Source organism: Colossoma macropomum, unplaced genomic scaffold (genome assembly GCF_904425465.1).
Source record: "Colossoma macropomum unplaced genomic scaffold, Colossoma_macropomum, whole genome shotgun sequence".
Lineage (NCBI taxonomy): Eukaryota > Metazoa > Chordata > Actinopteri > Characiformes > Serrasalmidae > Colossoma > Colossoma macropomum.
The window spans coordinates 21895929-21916229 of NW_023494795.1; the positions used below are offsets into that span (position 1 = coordinate 21895929).

Here is a 20301-nt window from a genome sequence, read left to right on the forward strand (position 1 = left end):
TTTTAAGTACATGCACAAAACATGTTCTTTTACCGCAAGAGAAAGACAAGCTGGTCATCCAGGCCTGTAGATGGTGCCAAAACGAGGCTTACTGGATTTTGCCTCAGTCTATGATCCTCTCTAACAAATGAAAGCAGCAGCATGCTAATCAGGATCCTCTGTGGGAGGGCAGTCAGCAATAAATGGACCGGGACTGACTCATAGCGAGTATAGTGTATGTAGAGTCAGCACTGAACGGAGGAAAATGAGCACCGAGCCAGTTGTAATAGTGTCTGCTGCCAGGACTCCTGTAGGTAATGTCGCTCACTCTTCTCGCACTTCTGAGCAGTTGTCGGCTGACAGGTTGGACAAGGAAGCAGTGCACGTCTAATGTTTGTATTGTAGATTTGACTGACGACAGCACTGAACGGCGTTTCTCTACATCGCTCTAATGCAAATGTAGACATATATATTTTTAATTAGCTAATGCTTTAATCTCGTCACTGACAGTGTTGTTTTCTGTCAGCGCCGCGGAGTCGTGGAGCGGCTCTCATTGGCTCGTTAACGTTCTCTTCAGTTTCCCCCAGCCGTGATTGGCTGAGCTACAGTAGGACGATGCCGAGCGGTGGCTTCTGATTGGCTGAACACGAACCACCGCTGATGATCTGAGCGAAGAGTTTGGTGACGTCGGACTATAGAATTGATGATAATGAAAATGTCAGAACATTAAATTATGGGTTGCTTCGCGCGCTGCAGTACGTTTATTTACAGTGTGTGTTTTATTTGCTGTATTACAAAACACCTCACCTCATTGACACTGAGCCTAATCATATTCAGGCTAGAAATATTTTGCTGAAAACAAATATGATAAAGAAAAAAACTTTGTGTTAACACGTGAAAATGTTACAATATACGGTGTAAAATATACAACCATTTTAAAGACTAATATTTGTTTCTTTCATTGAAAGGGTCATTCAATGGGGCATTAAGCACTGTACCAATTCATGACTTGGGTGCAGTAGTCATTAAGGATGTACTGAAGAAAGCCAGTATAAAGCCAGAGGAAGTATCTGAAGTCATCATGGGCCATGTGCTCACTGCAGGTAATATTTTTTAATGTAACAAGCTTTTTGCATACATCTTGTCATAATTAGTCACTGGGTCTTTTGCTATTTTTTCTGAATTCCTGTATATTGAATTTGAAATAAACAACTGTGATGTTAATTCTAAAGAAGTACAGGACTGAAGGCTTAAGCAAGCCCATAGTGTGCTGAATCTTTATTCCTGCTGTCCTCAGGCCATGGACAGAACCCCACAAGGCAGGCTAGTGTTGGAGCAGGCATCCCATATCCTGTGCCTGCATGGAGCTGTCAGATGGTGTGTGGTTCTGGTCTGAAAGCCGTGTGTCTTGGAGCTCAGTCCATCATGACAGGAGAGTCCACTGTGGTAGTAGCAGGGGGCATGGAGAGCATGAGCCGGGTAGGTGACATTGCTGTGTTTTGGATTATTGTATTCTACTAGTCTAGTGTTACTCAAAATGTAATGCATTCAGAGACTCATGTCCAAGTTAATCCATTAAATGACCAGGAATTTCTAGTTGGTCCAGCTTCCGTTTATTATTCCTGTCATTTTTAAAATAACTCAGTTCACATTGATTTCCATTAGGTACCTAATTATTTGCCTTTTGGTATTATAAGCCAGGAATTTTATAGGGTTATGTCATTCAAATCTGATCCAAGAGATGTTGGCCTGTTTTGTCACTGTTTCCCACCACCATCGCAGCTCCTCCCCGTGGGGGTCTAGCCTTCAAGATCCAAGCAGAAGGTGCCCAGAACTCCAGCCCAAATTCTCTCCCCTCCCTCAATCAGTCTCCCCTCGTACTCCTCTGTAGTTTCTAAATGGAATTCACATGGCTAAGCTAAGGGTTGGCTATGTAATTAATTAATTAATTTTTCATCAGAATAATGGTAAAAGACAAAAATAAATGTAATAGCACCACTGAGAAATCATGTTATTAAAGAATAGTACATTAAAAGATAGAAACATCCAGTTATATTGCCGCAACATTAAAGAATTAAAGAGATATTTTGTGGAAATTGTGCATGTAAATTGGCACTGCACAAATGGGTAGTTGAATGTACTCATCAACTTGCACTTTAAACCTTAGGCACCTCACACCGTGCAAATGAGGTCAGGGATAAAGATGGGAGATGCTTCACTGCAGGACTCTATAGTGGCTGATGGACTCACAGATGCTTTTCACAACTGCCACATGGGTATCACAGGTAAGTCTGATCGGGAGTTTACAGTGGAATTCACAATGGCCTTGACCTTGATTAACAATGCTTTTATTCACATTAGACCTGAATTAGACTCTCATCTGGCAGCAACCATTTCTCAACCGTTGTACTTTAGCACAAAGGTTTTAGGGCCACTGACTGACAGTTCAGCTCTGACCACACAAGCACACAGAATGAGAAATAGATCTTATCTCCTTTTAGCGATCAGCCAGACGAACAGGTAGGTTTTTCAAGGTCACTGACATATGGTTATTGGGCTTCTTGTTGTCTCCTTGCAGCGGAGAACGTGGCTAAGCAGTGGGGTGTTACTCGAGAAGCTCAAGACCAGTATGCTGTCACCTCACAGAGCAGAACTGAGGCAGCTCAAAAGGCCGGCTACTTTGATCAGGAGATTGTGCCAGTTATCGTTCCTTCAAGAAAAGGTAATGTATCTGATGTTTTGGCTTGGTTTGGACAACATAAAACAAGTCTAATTTTTTATTGTACAGTGAGAGAAGTGGCCATCTCTTATATTAATGCAACTCATTGAAACTGTTAATTGAAGAAAACAAAAAAAAACAAATAATTTGAACAAAATTATTTGAACCAGTTATAAATGATTGTGATTAAATTTTTTAAATCCTTGTTAGGTCCAGTAGAAGTGAAAGTTGATGAATTCCCTCGTCACGGGAGTAACATAGATGCCATGTCTAAACTGAAGCCCTGTTTTGTGAAGGACGGGTCTGGTACAGTCACTGCTGGCAATGCATCAGGTAGATACACATCACTGAACTTCACTGAACTGCACTGATGATTTGACTGAAATGGCACCAAGGCCACTCACTGCTAAGCGTTGCTCAACAAGATGAACATGTATAATAATTGATAAAAAATGTGCAATAGATAATAAACATTGTCCCACATCTCCTCTGTGGTGCTCTGTGCTGTTGGTTGTTTGCTGCAGTTGTTATTTCTGTCTTCCTCCCTCCTCACAGGAATAAATGACGGTGCTGCAGCCACTGTTCTCATGAGCCAATCAGAGGCTCAGAGGCGGGGCCTTCGGCCAATGTCACGGATCATCTCATGGGCTCAGACTGGCCTTGACCCATCCATCATGGGCACAGGGCCAATTTCAGCCATCAGAAAAGCAGTGAGTGTGTCTTTATCAAAATAATAAAACTATTGAACTGTTACTATTAAACTGTTAAAATAATAAAAAAGTTTGTCCAAAATGCTGTATATCCATTTTGTAACAATGTTTTTGAATGTTACATGTTTTTGAATTTTTATTTCTCTAATAAAGGTGCTATTAATCATAACATAGCATTGATATTTCTTGCATGTATTAAGCAGACTCCCAACAATATATATCATGGAAAAAAAGAAATTCTTGGAAGTAGTCTATAATGCATTTTGGAATGAATCTCTTTTTATATATACGCATTATTATTATTATTATTATTATTATTGAAAATGTTTCCATTTTGCTACTGAAAATTTACTCTTGATTGATTTTAAAATGGTTGCCTTGATGTAGATTTTTACAGTTGTTAAGAGACACTTTTCGAAAAGATCGTTCTTCAAGGGTTCTTTAGTAAAGAAAATGGTTCTATAAAGAACCATTAACACTCAAAGAACCCTTTGCATGATCAAAGATGGTTGTATATAAAACTCTTTTGAAAAGGGCTTTATATAGCACCCGAAAGCATTCTTCTATTGTTTCTATTATGTCAAGCTTGTAACAATAGAAGAACCCTTTTTCAAAAAGGTTCTATATAGAACCATCTACATCACATTCTCCATCAATCAGCAGAACACTTTCTTGATGCAAAGAACCCTTTAATTATGCAAAGGGTTCTTTGAGTGTTCATGGATTTTAAGAACCATTTTCTTTGCTAAAAAACCCTTGAAGAACCATCTTTTTTAAGAGTGTATGTTTTTGTTTTGTTTTGTTTTGTTTTGTTATTTCTCTGTAATTGTTCTCTGTTATTGCTGTGATTAAGCATTCATGTCCTCTCTCTCACCAGATGGAGAAGGCAGGCTGGCAGCTGGCTGAAGTGGATCTGTATGAGATCAACGAAGCCTTTGCTGCTCAGTGTGTGGCAGTGGTGCAGGAGCTTGGCCTGAACCCAGAAAAGGTATTTCATTTCATTCCATTCATTCTATTCATAAACACACACACACACATATATATATATATATATACACATAGATGCAAATACACTATATGGCCAAAAGTTTGTAGACACCTGTCCATCCAACATTTCTTCTGAAATCAATGGAATGAAAAGGGAATTTGTGCCCTCTTTGCTGCAGTCACAGCTTCTATTCTTCTGGGAAGGCTTTACACTAGATGTTGTAACATTGCTATAAGGACTTGATTGCTTTCAGTCACAAGAACATTAGTGAGATCAGGTACTGATGTTGAAATAAATAATTCTTGATCACAAACACCACTCCAGCTCTTCCCAGAGCCTTCTAGTTTGAAGCAAAAAAGTTTAAAGCTGAATTAATGAAATCATCTACTATAAGGTGCACCTATTACTGACAAATCTTGTAATTAATCTCCAATAATTAATCTCCAATAATTAATAATTAATCTCAATGCATAGCCAATAGAATGGGATGATCTTGAGCAGCCGCAGCCGAAGGCCACAATGTCCAATGCCAAGTGTCAGCTAGAGGAGTATAAAGTTGGGCTGTGGAACAGTGCTCCACTGCTTTAAACTAAAAAAGCAGAACTCCAGCCCAGGTTCTCAGAGTTCTCTTCACTCTGACAGTCATACAGTCTCCTTTAACACTCCTACCACATGTTGAAGAGTCCGAATTAGTAATTTAAAGTCTGCAAGTTGAGGCTTTTGCATAACATCATAAAATCTTCTGACAATCGTTGTTGTGCCTGTACTGATGCCTGTCCTGTCTTGTTTTTGGGCTGCAGGTGAATGTTAGCGGAGGGGCTATCTCTTTGGGACACCCCCTGGGTATGTCTGGCTGCAGGGTGCTGGTGACCCTACTGCATGCACTCCAGAGGACCGGGGGCAAAAAAGGGGTCGCTGCTTTGTGTATCGGTGGTGGAATGGGAATTGCTATGTGTGTAGAGAGAGTCTAAGATGCTCCTTTCTCACACAATCAGATACTTCAATCAATACTTACAGAGCAGCTGCTGTTATAGAAGCCTGAATCACATGTTTGAATTCTACACTAATTAATTGTTTTCCATTCATGAGCTTTATTTTTCTAATTCAGTCATTTTGAAGCAATCTCCAGAAAATCAATAAACACTGTTATTTCATAAAAATCCAGATATATAAAAAGATATATAAAAATCCATAAGGCATGCTGTACAACTTCCAGGACATAAGAATATTAGTGGAGCATACTAACTCTAGTTACCTCTTTGTCTGATGTTTATTTAGAGCGCAATGTTGGTGATGAAGTTAAAACCTTAAAATGCCTACAGTGAACCTAAAACTGACTGAGCAGTCTTATACTGTGTGTAGTATATGAAACGTATTAATGTTGAAGCCTTCAGACATTCCATTTCACATTAATCTAACCAGGGAGGCTATACTGTTGTCCTGTAGGAGCTACACAGTATGGCTAACTTTTCTGTGAAACAACGCCACGGCCTCCTTTAGAGCTGCCACTAGCAGTCGTCCAATACACGTTAGTGAAGTGTTATGCAAGAAATGTCCACTGTTCTGGTCCTCAGAGTGAGAGTACACGCAGTAGAACAGAACCAAGAAGATACAATAGAATTGCCTTAGACTACTGTGTGCCATAAGGCTGAACTAGCCTCTGTCCTGTGCTTCCTGTAGTCAGCTTTGTGAACAGTGTAATGCTGAATACTGTAATATGCTGGTGTTGTCTTGAAACCTCAAGGGAAAATGTGTTTACATATCTAACCTCGACTGTATTTCCTCAATAAATAGAGAATGCAACGTGAGACTTTGTGCTCTGTCATTTTGATAACATGTGCCGTTTTTCTAGAAAATGTGTGTACTGTACAGTGTTACAAGTTCTTAATTACGCTGTAAAAGCAGTGCAGCTGGAGTTTTTAAACACCTCAGTGTCACTGCTGGACTGAGAATAGTCCACCAACCAAAAATATCCAGCCAACAGCGTCCTGTGGGAAGCGTCCTGTGACCACTGATGAAGGGTTAGAGGATGACCAGCACAAACTGTGCAGCAGCAGATGAGCTATCATCTCTGACTTTACATCTACAAGGTGGACAGACAAGGTAGGAGCGTCTAATAGAGTGGACAGTAAATGGACACAGTGTTTAAAAACTCCAGCAGCACTGCTGTGTCTGATCCACCCAGACCATCACAACACACACTAACACACCACCACCACGTCAGTGTTGCTGCAGTGCTGAGAATGATCCACCCCCCAAATATATATATATATATAAATAAAATGATGAACAGAGCTATTGACTGATAACACTGATAAGTTATAATACAATATAGTATTTTTTTTAATAAATGTTAAATTATAAAACATCTTAAAATACTTTTGGCGAATGATTACTTTAGTACATTAGTACTGTATTATTAAAAGTGGATTCAAACTTTAGAACGGTAGCATAATCATTAGAGTCATTTCCACCTTAATGATATTATGCAATGTGCAAGAATAATAATAAAAACTGAATTAATTTAGTTTCGTAAATGTAATACATTCCAGACCGTTTGTAGAGAAGCGGCCCTGGGTTGATGAGAGCGAGCGAGAGAGATAAACAGACAGTAGGTGGCGCCAAACTATAAAGAGTAACACAGATATCAGTTTATTGTGTGTGGCAGGCCACAGAGCTGAAATAAATGTACATCGGCTGTGTACCCTGTAACTATGTACAGTGTGGGCTCTGACTTTATCTCAGACACTGTAGTCTATATATCTGCATGGGCAAACAGGGCTAAAGCTGGATTTGCCATAATGACCAATAAAAAGACAGACAGACAGCAGAACAGAAGGGTCAGAGCCGGTGTTTTGCCCCACCGGCCAAATAGGCTAGTGAGCGTCGGACTGCCCGTGAGAAGGCGGCTAATCGGATTAGACTCCAGCACTGGACCCGAGGAATAGCGGAATGACTTTACTTTCTCCACAAACAGCCTTATAAGATGCCGCTTTTTATTAACAGAGACCAGATTTTTGCTCATCAAGTGCACCTTCTAGAGCACAAACTTCGGGTAAGTGACTTTTCGAGAGGCTGTACAACATCTAGCGTTAGCAAAGCAACCTGTCCCAGAGGACAGTAAAGTTAGTTACTCAGACACCACATCCACAATGACCGTCGTGTTCCCAGTGGACAATGTCTGTGGTAACATGAATGATAAATATCTGTATTTAAACTCATTCAAACGCGTTTTCCTTTTTGTTCCAATTGAATTATATCCATATTCTGTTATTACTGTTGTTTAACAGAGTAAAGAGGAGCGGATACTGGAGCTGGAGACAGAAAACGCTCTTCTTCACCTGAGACTTGCTGAGGTAAAAACCTAAGTGATGTAGTTATGTAGAAAGTGGATGTAGGACTGAATAAAACGCTTAGCTTACTATGTTTTTATAACAGACATGACGGGATTTAATTAAATTTAGTTGTTTTAATGAAATTTATTTGTTATTTGTAACCAAATTTCCTTCCCATCTTAAAATATCTTCCCAGTGACTGACACTCAGCTAAATCAGTACAACTGACCAACGTGACAGTTTTACGCTTATGATTGATATGATTACCTTCTTTCAGCTCTGCTGCTGTTTGTTGTTGTTGTTGTTGTTTTATCAGTTTGTTAATAGAAAAATATGGCTAAATGGAAAGACGTGAACTTTTTTTCCTAGGGCAAATACAAAAACAGCTGATTATTTCTATAGCAGGCTTATAAAAATGTTATAAAGTAAATATAATATAAAATCCCAGTGACACTCTCTTATTGTAATATGTAATACTTGTGTAGTGTCCTGTATAATTATCCAAATTTACTGTATGATCCTTATAAGATGTAGAAGTTCCTTTAGTGTTTCCTTTAGTGTTTCTGTTGAAATAAAAACACAAAAACATAAAAAGGCACAGTTCCCCGGCTCTCCATAGCTTAGCTAATAATTCCTTTAACTGGATATTTTATCTCCATCTGTAAACTGGAGACGGACTCTGTATGTGTTAGAGTTAAGGATTTGTTTCCGACAGATGGTTTCACTCAGAGTTAAGAGGTTTGCCCCCAGACGACAGGTGTTCAATGGTACTTGATTTCCTTACCGACAGAATGAATGGATTTTCAGGTTAAACCTGAGGGCTTGATACCAAAGGCTCTGATTCAGAGCTAAAATCTCAGGTTTATTATACGTTCAGACTAATTAGTGAATTCAGCTACCTTAGGGTGCACACTTTGCAGATGCAGGTGTGCACACACACAACTTGTATTCTCAATAGGTAAGACTTACTTGAATGGGATGCTCTGAAGCTGCACATGAGCCTAAGGTCACGATGCCAGCCTTCAGCGTAAAGGTTATAAAGCCCTCCAGTATTGCTCTGGTGAGCAATAAAACTGTGTTCTCTGGAGTGATGGAGCTCCATCCAATATGTTTGGGATGAGTTGGAGTGGCATTTGTGATACAGAACTGATCATCCAACATCAGCAATTGACCTCACTAATGCTTGTGTGGCTGAATACAATTAAATCCTCAGAAATGTTCATCTAGTGTTAATCTAGCATATAGTGTAAAGTTTTCCCAGAAGAGTAGAGGCTGATACTGCAGCAGAGTGGGACAAACTACCAATTAATACCCTTGATTTGTGGAAAAAACACTGATAAGCAGGTGTCTACAAACTTTTGGACATTTGGTGGATTAAAATATATTTAAATTGTCACGATAATGCAACAATGCCAGTTTTTGTGCCTTTTTTTTGGGTTGTTCCAGTATCACCTAGTTAGCAATGACATACATCTTAACTTTTTCAAGTGCATGGGGAAACTTCGGCGGGATCAAGAGGAGGAAATATCAGCAAAAAGGCGCTGTCAACACCAGGGAAATGTGCAAAAACGGACTCGCACTGCCCTTGCCGTACTCCTCTTGGAAGTGCAGGTAAGGCCACAAAACAAAGAACTGAACCTTCTTGTAAAATTCATTTTGCTCATCATGATTGTGTGGCATGTCAGTAATTTTAAGGGAGTTGCTATTCTAATGCTGTTTTCAGACTCTGAAACAGGATTTGCGAGATGTTTTTGCTGTATACGTGAGCTTTGCCACAGAACTGGAGAAGCAGAGCAAGCAGCTGTTGGAGCAAGTGTCTAGCACAGCTGTCCAGGTTTACCAGAGTGATGACATCCAGAGTGAGTTTTTAAAGCAATAAATTATTTATTGACCTTCACATCTTTGATGTTTTATCCAGTGTGTTACTTCTGCATCAACACTGGTGTACATTGTAAAACAGGACATGTTTACTATGACTTTTCAGTCAAAATATACACAGAGTACTTAGTATGATTGGATTATACCTTATGGCCAGGTCACCTGCTTTGCTTGGTCAGGACCCTTGGACCCCCTAATACTCTCTTCTTTAAATCTCAAAACCACTCTCCACTACTGTCCTTCCATCTGGTCATCTCTCTCACTCCACCTCACTCATATCAATCCACAGTGTTATGTACAGTCAGTGGTGTGTTGTGACAGAAGCTAAGAAGGGTGTTTCAGAACTAATCCCTCCTGTCCCCCTCCCCCTAGCCCTGCTAAAGCTGCTGTCAGCAAGGTCATGTGTCCTATGCGTCACCTGGACTCCATGGTGACAAGCTCCCACAAGACTTGTGGTTATTATCCTGTCACCCACATGCACACAGATGCAAAGCTCTGAGTCATCTTTCACTTACTGCAATGAGCCTGAGCTCTTCACCCTCTGGTTAATACACTGTGAGACAACAGCTCACATCTTTTTCGACCCTAGCCTTTTATCAGTGGGTAGTTTGTCACTGTAGGACCACTGCTGTAGGACCACTGCTGGCTGGGTATTTTTGATAGACACACTGGTCTCAACCCAGCAGTTACACTGGGCTGTTTAAAAATGCCAGCAACGCTGCTTCACCCGATACACTCATACAAGCACCAGACACTAACATGTCAGTACAATTTTAGTTTTACTATTGTGCTAAGAATGGTCCACTACCCAAATAATATATGAGATGGTCCTGTTGTGATCCATTCCATTGATTGGCCTACATACTGTAATTTTAAATCTACAAAGTGCCCCTATATGGTGGGTGTTTTTGATAAAATGTCCAGTGAGTTTGAGTACAAGGCAAGTGTACCTAATAAACTGGAAATTTTGCAATTAAACTTTAATATTTGTCACCACAGGTTACAAATAGGGATGCACAATGATATCAGAATCATACCGGTATTGGCAGATAATTGCTTATCTGTGCTGCGCAGATGCTTGTATATATATATTTCAGCCGATTTGATGATTTATATATATCTGTAGTTTATTCATTTTACTTTATTTATAACCCTCTACAAATAGCACTACATTTCTCTGGAATAGTGATCCAAGTGGATCTAATCTATATTTTATAAATGTTTATGTATTGGCATCAGATACATACATGAAATATATCAGGTATTGGCAACAGCCCACAATTCCCATATTGGCGCATCCCTGTTTATAAAGCTATTGGTTGTACGGCTCAACAATTCTGAATGGTTTTAAACATGCAGTTGCAGTCAGTTACAGAAGACCAGGGAAGGATTACTGGGCAAATCCATGGTCTTATAGAACAATCAGTTTTACATAGCACAGCATGGTGCTGAGAGACTTGTCAGGAATCTAATCTCAGCTTCAGACTGACATTGAGCCAAATGAGTACAAGCAGATCTCTGATGAGTATTGTGGCTCATGATTTGTCTTTATTCTCTGATTAAGATGAAGAGTTCATATTCTGATTTTATCATGATGTAGTATAAGATGGATTTTGATAAAATTTGACAGCTCACTTCAAGTCATGGATTGTAGGTATAAGTATGTTTATTGTGTATTTGGCTCTTATAGAGCTCCACACTCAGGTGGCTGTTCTGGAGCGCTGCCTACAGGAGGAGAAGGAGAGGTGCAGAACAGAAAGGATGAGGAGGAGGCTGCTACACAATACGCTGGTTGTAAGTGCCTGACTCAAGGAGCTAATCATGTTTTGAGACATAAACAAATGACTACATTGCAGTTAACTCACCATTTAACCATGACATAGAATGAGATAACTTTATGGTACGGGCTGTATGGGGCATGGCTCTGGTACTGCAGTAGATGACATAAATATAAATAAAAAGACACAGCTGCTGTTTAGATAATGCTTTTCATAACTTCTGTTATGAAGGGTTAGAATACTAATTTTTGTACATTTCACACATTTTCACCCCTTGAACCACAGTCGTATTACTGTAACTACTGCTATAAAGCTATAAAAACTAAAAAGCTATAAAACTAATATGTTAGTTGTGCGTATATGAAGTGAGGAACTGAAGTGTGGGCCCACCAGTAGGACCCTTAGCTTCCTCAATCTCCAGACTGGATACTCTAAAAACAAATGTTTTCTGTTTACTAAATAACATAATGCATGAATTCTTTTTTGTTTACTGAGAAACATATAATATTTAGTGTCCAGTATACTAGACATTTAGACTTGAAATGTGAGAGAGAGGCTCATGAAATGTGACAGTTTTTGAAAAATGAACATATTTATTATTACCAACATAACAAGACACAAAGCAAACATTTAATTTTTTTCTGTGTACTGTATGTACAGTTGCATGGAATGCTTTCTGAACTCTTGGAACTACCTGGACTTCTGCATGAATAGCTCCTGAAATATTAAATAATTTTCCTAAGTATTTTGATATTTGATAATAAACAAAGAGCTTTTTAACACAAAGCATATATATGCAGATTTACATTAATGTATTTAAAATGAACAAATTGTTGAAACAATCAAGATCATGGATAAAAAAGTAAGAAAACATCACAAAAGCTATTATGTATTCCATAGATTTATATGTAATATTACACATCTTACATACATTTCATGGGCTTTTTATATATTTATATTAATGTCACTGACAGAAAAACATTTCTGTGTTTCAGAAATACAAGGAATTTCTGTGTCTTTGAAACACAGGGAATGTTTAGTGTTTCATTTGGATATGTTATCCTGACAATAATGAATATGTTAATTTTTCAAAATCTTGCAGGTTTCATGCACCTGATTCCAAAGTCCAGTATAGATGAAATCCATTAAAAATAAATAAAAACAATATTATAGCAAAATTCATAGATTATCTACTGTCACTCCTAAATATTCTACAATTAACAAAATAAACAAAAATCTTGAATGACTGTGTTTTGTAAAGCAGGAATCTATTATACTAATCAAAGCTTAATTTACTACAAATATAAAATAATATAAAAGTGAGTGTGCTTTGGTATTATAGCTGCTATAAATGGGGGAAAAAACTTCTAGTATACTGGATCTTTGGAATGAGAAGGTTAGAATTTATCTTGATGTGCTTTAAAAACAGTTCACCCTTTTTAAACGCTTCAATTTCTTTTTTTGTCAGGAGTTGAGGGGTAATATCAGAGTGCACTGCAGGGTACGCCCCATCCTGCCTTTTGACTACAGTCAAGGTCAATCAACTAACGGGTAAGACCCACTTTAAATCTTTGTGCAGTTGCGCTTTTTTATCAGTGCAGATGTAATTTCTGTTACCACTTTCACCAAACAGTATTTACGGGAATGTAATTGTGCTTAGTGTGCAGAGGAGCTAGAGCATGTATTAAATCATGCTTTACTGTTCAAGGTCCTCATCATCAGAGGTGGTGGTGCAGGCTTTCAGTGATGTGAGTGAATTGATTATTCTAATATGTGATCTTATGTGATCTATAAAAGTACCGTGGCCACTATTGACCTGCTTTGTGATTTAATTATGTTGCACTTGTTTATCAGGATTCTGTTCTTGTGAACTGCGCCAAACCTGGGAGTCCAGTGGTGAACAAAATGTTTGAGTTTGAGAGGTACTTTGGCAAGTTCATCTGTTCTGGATAAATTTGAATGGCTTTATGGAATAATAGATATGCACTGCATTACTGCAAAGCTTGAGGAGGGGTGTTTTACTGTGTGTCACTATGGTGATTTAATATACAGAGTTCATGGTCCCGAGGACACCCAGGATGTTGTGTTTGAAGAGGTGAAACCCCTTTTAACCTCTCTCTTGGATGGGTGAGTGTAGTTTTGGCTGAATACTTTATAGTATAGAAGTATAGTAGTAGTATAGAAATTATTTTAAAAGTACTTTGACAATAAATAGATTTTTAAAAAGACCAAACAATAAAAATAAACTTGGAAAGATAAACTGGGAAGTATCTTTTTTATATTAAAAAGGATAACCAGCTGGAAAACTTGAAGTAGGCATAGTCATCATAAAAGTTCCCAACTAATTATTGGCAATTATGTGGCTCTTTTTTTAAATTGAGTAATCAAGCTTGGGTCAAGTAATTGTGACAACTCTCCAGTGTTAATTACCTCTCTCTATAGTGGGCAGATTTCACAGAGTTAGCTGGTCTGTTCTGTTGGTGTTGAGATGTTCTGATGTAATGGTCTTACTCCCCCTCATGTTCAGGTATAATGTGTGCATCATGGCCTATGGGCAGACAGGCAGTGGAAAGACATATACGATGATTGGATCCCAACCTGAGGACCTTACAGTCCCTGTACACGACTCAGAGCAGGGCATCATCCCCAAAGCAGCAAATGAGTTATTCAAGTAAGGCATTAGAAAGTACATCACTTCTGCTTTACTGCGAGGCCAAGTGGCCTAAAGCATAGCATTCAGTGCATTTTATATCAATAATTACAGTATATTAGTTATCTTCTGCAATATCTATCTATTTGTTATTCCTCATTTATCTTGCCTTGTTCCCTAAATACTGGAAATTTTTTGAATGGCCGTTGTATATATCAGGATATCTTTGAATGTCTGCTGGTACATGTGTTTATTTGTCAGGTTGATCTCAGAGAAGCCTGCAGAGAGTCACACAGTGGAGATGTCTGTAGTGGAGGTTTATAATAATGAGCTGCTAGACCTCTTGGCCAAAGATGAGGAGGGAGCCACAGTGGGGGTGAAAAGAGAAGTCATCACAACCAGCACAGGCACCAGTGAAGTGCCCTGTCTTACACACGAGTGAGTAATGCTGCCAGCCAACATCATTCAACCTCTGCTCACACTTCTAACCCTAACAAACCTGACGTCTCACTGGTGATACCTTTAGTGACTTTGGCAAATTACACTGGACATTTTAAAATGGAGGGGTTAATGATGGTAAAATCATTGTATCACTTTGAATCACTTATTGTGTTTATGAAGCAGTGTCACCTGATAATATACACATGTTCAAAAAATAATTTAATCTATTATTATTAATAATAATAATCACTGTGAGTAGTAGGTTGTTGGTGCCAAGCAAAACAAAGATCAAATATTATTCCATGAGTCATTTTTATTCCAAATGTGCCATTTTATGTTTTTTTTTTCAGTATGTTTAATCCAGTAAATGAACAGTAATTGTGCATTACGATGTGCAGCGGTGTGTTCTCTACAGAAGATGTGTTAACTTATTTCCTCTTACTTTACATGTAATTTGACAAGGTGTGCCAAAACCTTTGCATATGTCTGTATGTGTACATTGAGTATTTTAACAAGGTTGCTAAACTTATTGTGTTTAATTATAGCTGAGGGTGTGTGTGCATGTGTGTTTTGTGTCAGGTCGGTTGAAAGCTGTGCGGAGGTGATGCAGTTGATCAGTGCAGTGTTGAGGTTGAGGGCTCACAGCCCCACACTGGTGCACAGAGACTCCTCAAGATCCCACCTCATTGTCACCCTCACCGTCACCTCCAAAAGCCCCAATGCTCTGGCACTGGGTATGGCTGTTTAACACACGCACACACACACACACACACCCTCAAGAAGGGTCAGTATCCTTATAGTAGGTATAATAGGAACACTCTGTCTCTCACACACACTCTCCGAGACCGTCATTGCCATGAAACCAGGTCTAATCGAGTGTCTCTTTCTCTCACTGACATCAGATGCACACACGAGCACGCACACGCACACACACACATTCACATACTCTTTGCGAAATTGGTTGCGCTTTTCTTTTAGAACCTACTCCATCCAATATGAAAGAAACAGTTATCTAGTGCACACACAGTTACAGCACTTCAGTCAGTTCAGGAAAGCCTTATCTGAAATACCACACACTCTAACAGTCTTCTAAAGACAGCTTCATTTCTCACACAGCTCTAGAATAAGCTATCTACACATTCACATGCATGAACAATCCTTTATCAGGCCTCTACTGTTAAAAAAGAAAAGTTTAAGCTGCACTCCAGTAGTTTTCTCTTAGAAATTCTTCATAATTGGTTTCATAGCTGGCTGCATGATGAGGTGAAGAAGTCAAGATCATCTGTCTGTTAGAGGAGAAGCATGAATCTGGGCAGCAGAAGTGGCTCAATTTGATCAGATTTTGACTTGATTTGATTTTTATTTTCACACTGACTTGAGAAACTGGTTCCCAATGTGTCAATTATTTGCTCATGAATAAAATATGTTCAACACAGTTCTTTTTTATGTGAAACTGACACATGTGAATCATGAACTGTTTTCTCAGTCTAGCAGTTTTACAAAAATGAATTTCATGAGCATTTACATTGTTCACTACTCAATACAAATGAATATACTGACCCCACATAACAGAAAAAATGAATTTGTGAGAATTACAAAGGATAGCAGAAATACAAAGTAGTGTGTAAATCTGCAGTTATTACCATTAGAACTGGAATGGGTGCTATAACTGATATGATTGTGTAATGCTCTGTGTGTCTCTTCACTGATTGTGTCTTTGTATGTGTATTGCAGCTCGCAGGTTGCAGAGTGGGAGACAGAATGTCCACCGTGGCTCTCAGAAGGAGTGGTGGAGTCCACGCTGCCGCAGGGCCGCCTCCTCCCGTCCCTCTAGCCCTGCGTCCTCCCCATACCACTCACCCTGCCAATCACCATGCCCCTCCCCTCGGCCCAGCATTTCCCAGACGCCCATCAGAACAAAGCTGCAGCTGGTTGACCTGGCTGGCAGCGAGTGTGTGGGTAAGCAAGGAGACAGATTCATCAATTCAATTCTTTATGTAAAGCAGGTTTTCTTTCACAGTAGATTAATCTTGCCGTTTAGGCACACAATATACATGCACACACATCAGATGCACACACGAGCGTGCACACGCACACACACACATTCACATACTCTTTGCGAAATTGGTTGCGTTTTTCTTTTAGAACCTACTCCATCCAATATGAAAGAAACAGTTATCTAGTGCACACACAGTTACAGCAAAGTATGTCCTGTGAATAACTTTCCAATATTCACTAAATGGCCGATGAACTTTGCCAAAATTCTCTTCTTTTGGTGTAAACTGGGCAGTCCCTTACTTAAGCAGGATCCTCACCAATCGTAAGTCTGATGTGGCTCCTCCTGCCCAGACCACCCTAACAAAGCTGTGTTCCTCTATAATCTCTCTCTATTCAAGTCAGAAAAAGCAGGGAAACTAACAACCAAGTGAAAGCTAACCTAGCGAGCATAAGTTAGCTTTCAGGCCTAGCTCATCTGTGTGCCTGCTGCCTGTCGGTTCATTCAGCCGGCCACGGCCACTGGATTCACATTCAGCAGTAAAGTGAGTCTTACCTTCTTTAAGATGTTGCCACATATTGCCGGATAATGTTTTTAGTGAGTCTGAATAAAAACTGAATAAATTCAGAAAATATCTGAATATTTTGACCACACCCAGACAGTTCTCCACGCTAGGTCTCGTAAGCGATTTGTAAGCCTTGATTTTAAGCCTCTATTTTGTTTTTTTCATTCCAACTTTGCTGAATGTTTAATACAATGCTCAATTTTACAGTCAGACATTTGTAATATTTTACACAGTGTTCCCTGGGACTTTAATGGACACGCCTTGACAGCTGGCCAGCAGTTTGCTTCTTTAATTTTGGTGCAGGAGCTCTCCAAGGCAAAAGAACATAAACAATAATGGAAGCTTATACAATTAGCATTGTGCAAACTGCGTACCTAAATTATTACAGACTCGTCTAAAACCAGATCAGTGTTGTTAAGTAAATTCAAATAGGCTTATGTGGTGTCTGACACTGTATGACATATTGTTGTCTGCAAAAGTGTGTCACAAAGCTTAAAACAGTAGCAGGAGCCATGTTGTACCCTGAAATTTGTATGTCCTTTTTTGCATTTTTATAGATAACTATATGTCATACAGTGTCAAAAAAAAATCAAAATCAAAACCATTTTCTTCCTGAGCAGCATTGTTTGTACATGTAATATGTTTTACATTTTTTTCCTGCACTTATAGATCTAAAAGGTGTAGATTTGTGTGATACTAAATCTACAGTACATGTGATTGTGTTATAGGCATGTCAGGGGTGAGTGGTGCAGCTCTGTGGGAGAACTCCTGTATAAACCGCAGTCTCTCTGCTTTATCTGATGTGCTGGGAGCTCTGGCAGAGCAGAGGCCACATGTTCCCTACCGCAACAGCAAACTCACCCACCTTCTGCAGGACTCGATAGGTGAGCACAAATGCAGTGCTAAACACATGACTTGGAGGCCTGTCATAAAAAATATTGTTGCTGTCCAAAAATAGTATATATATCCACATTTATATAGATTTTTATTTTTCTACATCTGTTAAACACGACAGTGATGATATACAGCCATATTCAAAAGTCTTTAGTCTTAAAAGAGTTTAAATTTTAAAACAATAAACCATAAAATGTTAAATGTGCCATAATGTTTGCAAATACCATATGTTGTGTTATATTATTTCTCTCAATATGTTAAATTCAGCAAAAATACAGTAATTGTGCATTAAAATATGCAGAAGTATGTTATGTGTAGATAATATGTGAACTTATTTTCACTTAAAACATCAACAAAACATTTGACCAAGGGCACGCAAAATATCATCATGTCTCATATGTTTCTAATAGTAACTTTACAGGAGAAAGAAAAAACTTTTTAACTTTCAATGTAAGTCAATCTAACAAGATTTTAGCCTAAGTCATGTTGGTTCATTCCTATATATCATGAATTTTGACACTGTTTTAGTCAAGCAAATAAGCAAATAATATTCAAAAAATGACAAAAATGGAGTTATAAGGTTTTGTTTGCCAACAGTGACTATATGCTAAGCTTAGTGTGATTAAAACATGGACCAGGCTGATACTGACTATTCCTTACACTGAGTTTTCAAAATATTTTGTGTGATGACAGCATAATGACAACAAAACAAGCATGAGTCACAAAATGTAAAAAAGACCCACACTGTTCAGGGGAGGAGGTAACATCTCAGATTAAGCATTTTGTTAGAAAGAGATATCATGAGATATTTAGATGGAAAGAGGGGAAAAAATGGAATGCTGATATTTTCAACAGTGGGAAACTCACATGTGGTTAAACTCAGGAGTGTCATGAAGAGGGCATTTCGAGTGTAAAGTCAGACTAAGCTGGCATTGTCTGTAAACAGGACTATAAATGTACTAGACTTTTATACAACTTGTAAATGTCTTTGTTTAGTCCAGTTTCTTAAGTGAATGGTAAATTGTACCACTTCAGTTTTGCATTAGTATGCTTTATAAGAATTTGTACATTCAATCCGCATATTCAATTTCAAACAGCAGACAGTTCACATTTTAATACTAAGGGGCTGTTAACGTAGTTCTAGGTTCCGAATATATGTTGAAAAGAAATTTGAAGAACAACAGCTCATTGAATTAGCTGTGAAATACACCAAATTCCTACCCACCTGTTCTTCCATTGGACAGAGATAAACTTGTGATAGAACAGTGTCAGGCTTTAAGTTTTAAGGTTGAAAGGGCTGAAAAGGCTTTTACTGCGTCTCCACTAAAATCTGTCTTTTTCTCTTGTCACCTAGGAGGGGACGCTAAGCTGCTGGTGATGCTGTGTGTGTCTCCCACTCAGCGCTTTCTGACTGAGTCTCTGCAGTCTCTGGGCTTTGGCTCCAGAGCCCGACAGATCCAGAGAGACCCGCCACGCAGGAAAAACACTGGAATAAAGATGAAGTAAACCAGCAGAGAGATCAGTGAAAGAGGCCACACCATAAAATCTGACAGAAAGGAAGGGTTTTACAGCTTAAGTGACTGGCCTGTGTGTGAGTTTTCGTGATAGGAGTTCTGGTCATGAGACTACAGAGTGATGGATCACATGCTGAACACAAGACATTGCATCTTGTTAACTGTGATGGTGTAAAACATTAACTGAAGAGTGAATAGTGTTGCATGTAAGTCCTGTATGCGTGGTGTGTTTTTAGTGTGATGATTTCAAGCTGAATACTGCGTACTTGAACCAACATGTTACACCTGCTTATAATTGAGTTTGGGTGCAGCAGATGGTGCTTTTGGTGCTTGTCTGACTGGCTTGTGTAACAGTGAGAGGCCAGATTACACCAGAATACACCAGAATGCGCATCTTTATTCAACAAGATGTTTACAGTTCATGCCTAATCTTGGGAAGATATAGACCCTGAAGTCACCAGTCTTTTCACTGAAATTCATTGCAATCACCTGATTTAACTTGTTCGATCTGTTGGTCTTCGTACTGTTGGTTAGTTATTTGCGTTGTGCTCCTGCTTTAATGGAATGAAACCTTGCAGGCACTTCAGCCTTTTGTGGATAACACTGGTGATGCCAGTCTTCTCAATGGTAGGTCTTAGCAGTAACATGTCTGCTTAAATTTGGGTGATATGGCAAAAATATAATATTGGGATACTTTAAGAAATTTTCACAATAGATGATACTTTACAATATTTATTTTTTCTGACATCTGATCAGTTGGAAAAGAGAAAAAAAAACAATAGTTCTTAGTTTTTAACAAATAATTAAAAAAAAGAAATAATAAAAACTGTGAACACTGATTTTTGTTCAATGTT

General features: G+C 38.8%; 2 protein-coding genes across 2 annotated transcripts; both read left to right on the forward strand.

Moving 5' to 3' along the window:
* The first annotated feature begins 116 nt into the window (after nucleotides 1-116).
* acat2 (acetyl-CoA acetyltransferase 2) lies at nucleotides 117-6199 on the forward strand. The gene is made up of 9 exons (XM_036581855.1): nucleotides 117-293; nucleotides 948-1082; nucleotides 1277-1458; nucleotides 2147-2264; nucleotides 2558-2701; nucleotides 2909-3031; nucleotides 3254-3408; nucleotides 4286-4396; nucleotides 5197-6199. Exons 1-9 carry the CDS (start codon nucleotides 245-247, stop codon nucleotides 5365-5367), a joined length of 1188 nt encoding a protein of 395 aa, XP_036437748.1. The 5' UTR covers nucleotides 117-244; the 3' UTR covers nucleotides 5368-6199.
* A 910-nt stretch (nucleotides 6200-7109) lies between these two features.
* Nucleotides 7110-19930, forward strand: kif25 (kinesin family member 25). Its single transcript, XM_036582678.1, has 15 exons — nucleotides 7110-7451; nucleotides 7687-7752; nucleotides 9220-9342; nucleotides 9455-9590; nucleotides 11300-11403; nucleotides 12856-12938; nucleotides 13096-13135; nucleotides 13242-13309; nucleotides 13440-13514; nucleotides 13915-14058; nucleotides 14299-14475; nucleotides 15058-15212; nucleotides 16213-16437; nucleotides 17768-17923; nucleotides 19288-19930. The coding sequence occupies exons 1-15, from the start codon at nucleotides 7383-7385 to the stop codon at nucleotides 19437-19439; spliced, it is 1773 nt and encodes a 590-aa protein (XP_036438571.1). The 5' UTR covers nucleotides 7110-7382; the 3' UTR covers nucleotides 19440-19930.
* Nucleotides 19931-20301: the final 371 nt, after the last annotated feature.

Excerpts from the sequence above, each read along its gene's own strand:
- kif25 (XM_036582678.1), top strand. The coding sequence starts at position 7,383 with ATGCCGCTTTTTATTAACAGAGACCAGATTTTTGCTCATCAAGTGCAC. Across the intron at positions 7,753-9,219 it reads TTCACCTGAGACTTGCTGAG|TGCATGGGGAAACTTCGGCG; the intron begins GTAAAAACCTAA and ends AACTTTTTCAAG. Across the intron at positions 12,939-13,095 it reads CAAGGTCAATCAACTAACGG|GTCCTCATCATCAGAGGTGG; the intron begins GTAAGACCCACT and ends TTACTGTTCAAG.
- acat2 (XM_036581855.1), top strand. The coding sequence starts at position 245 with ATGAGCACCGAGCCAGTTGTAATAGTGTCTGCTGCCAGGACTCCTGTA. Across the intron at positions 1,459-2,146 it reads GCATGGAGAGCATGAGCCGG|GCACCTCACACCGTGCAAAT; the intron begins GTAGGTGACATT and ends TTTAAACCTTAG. Across the intron at positions 2,702-2,908 it reads TATCGTTCCTTCAAGAAAAG|GTCCAGTAGAAGTGAAAGTT; the intron begins GTAATGTATCTG and ends AATCCTTGTTAG.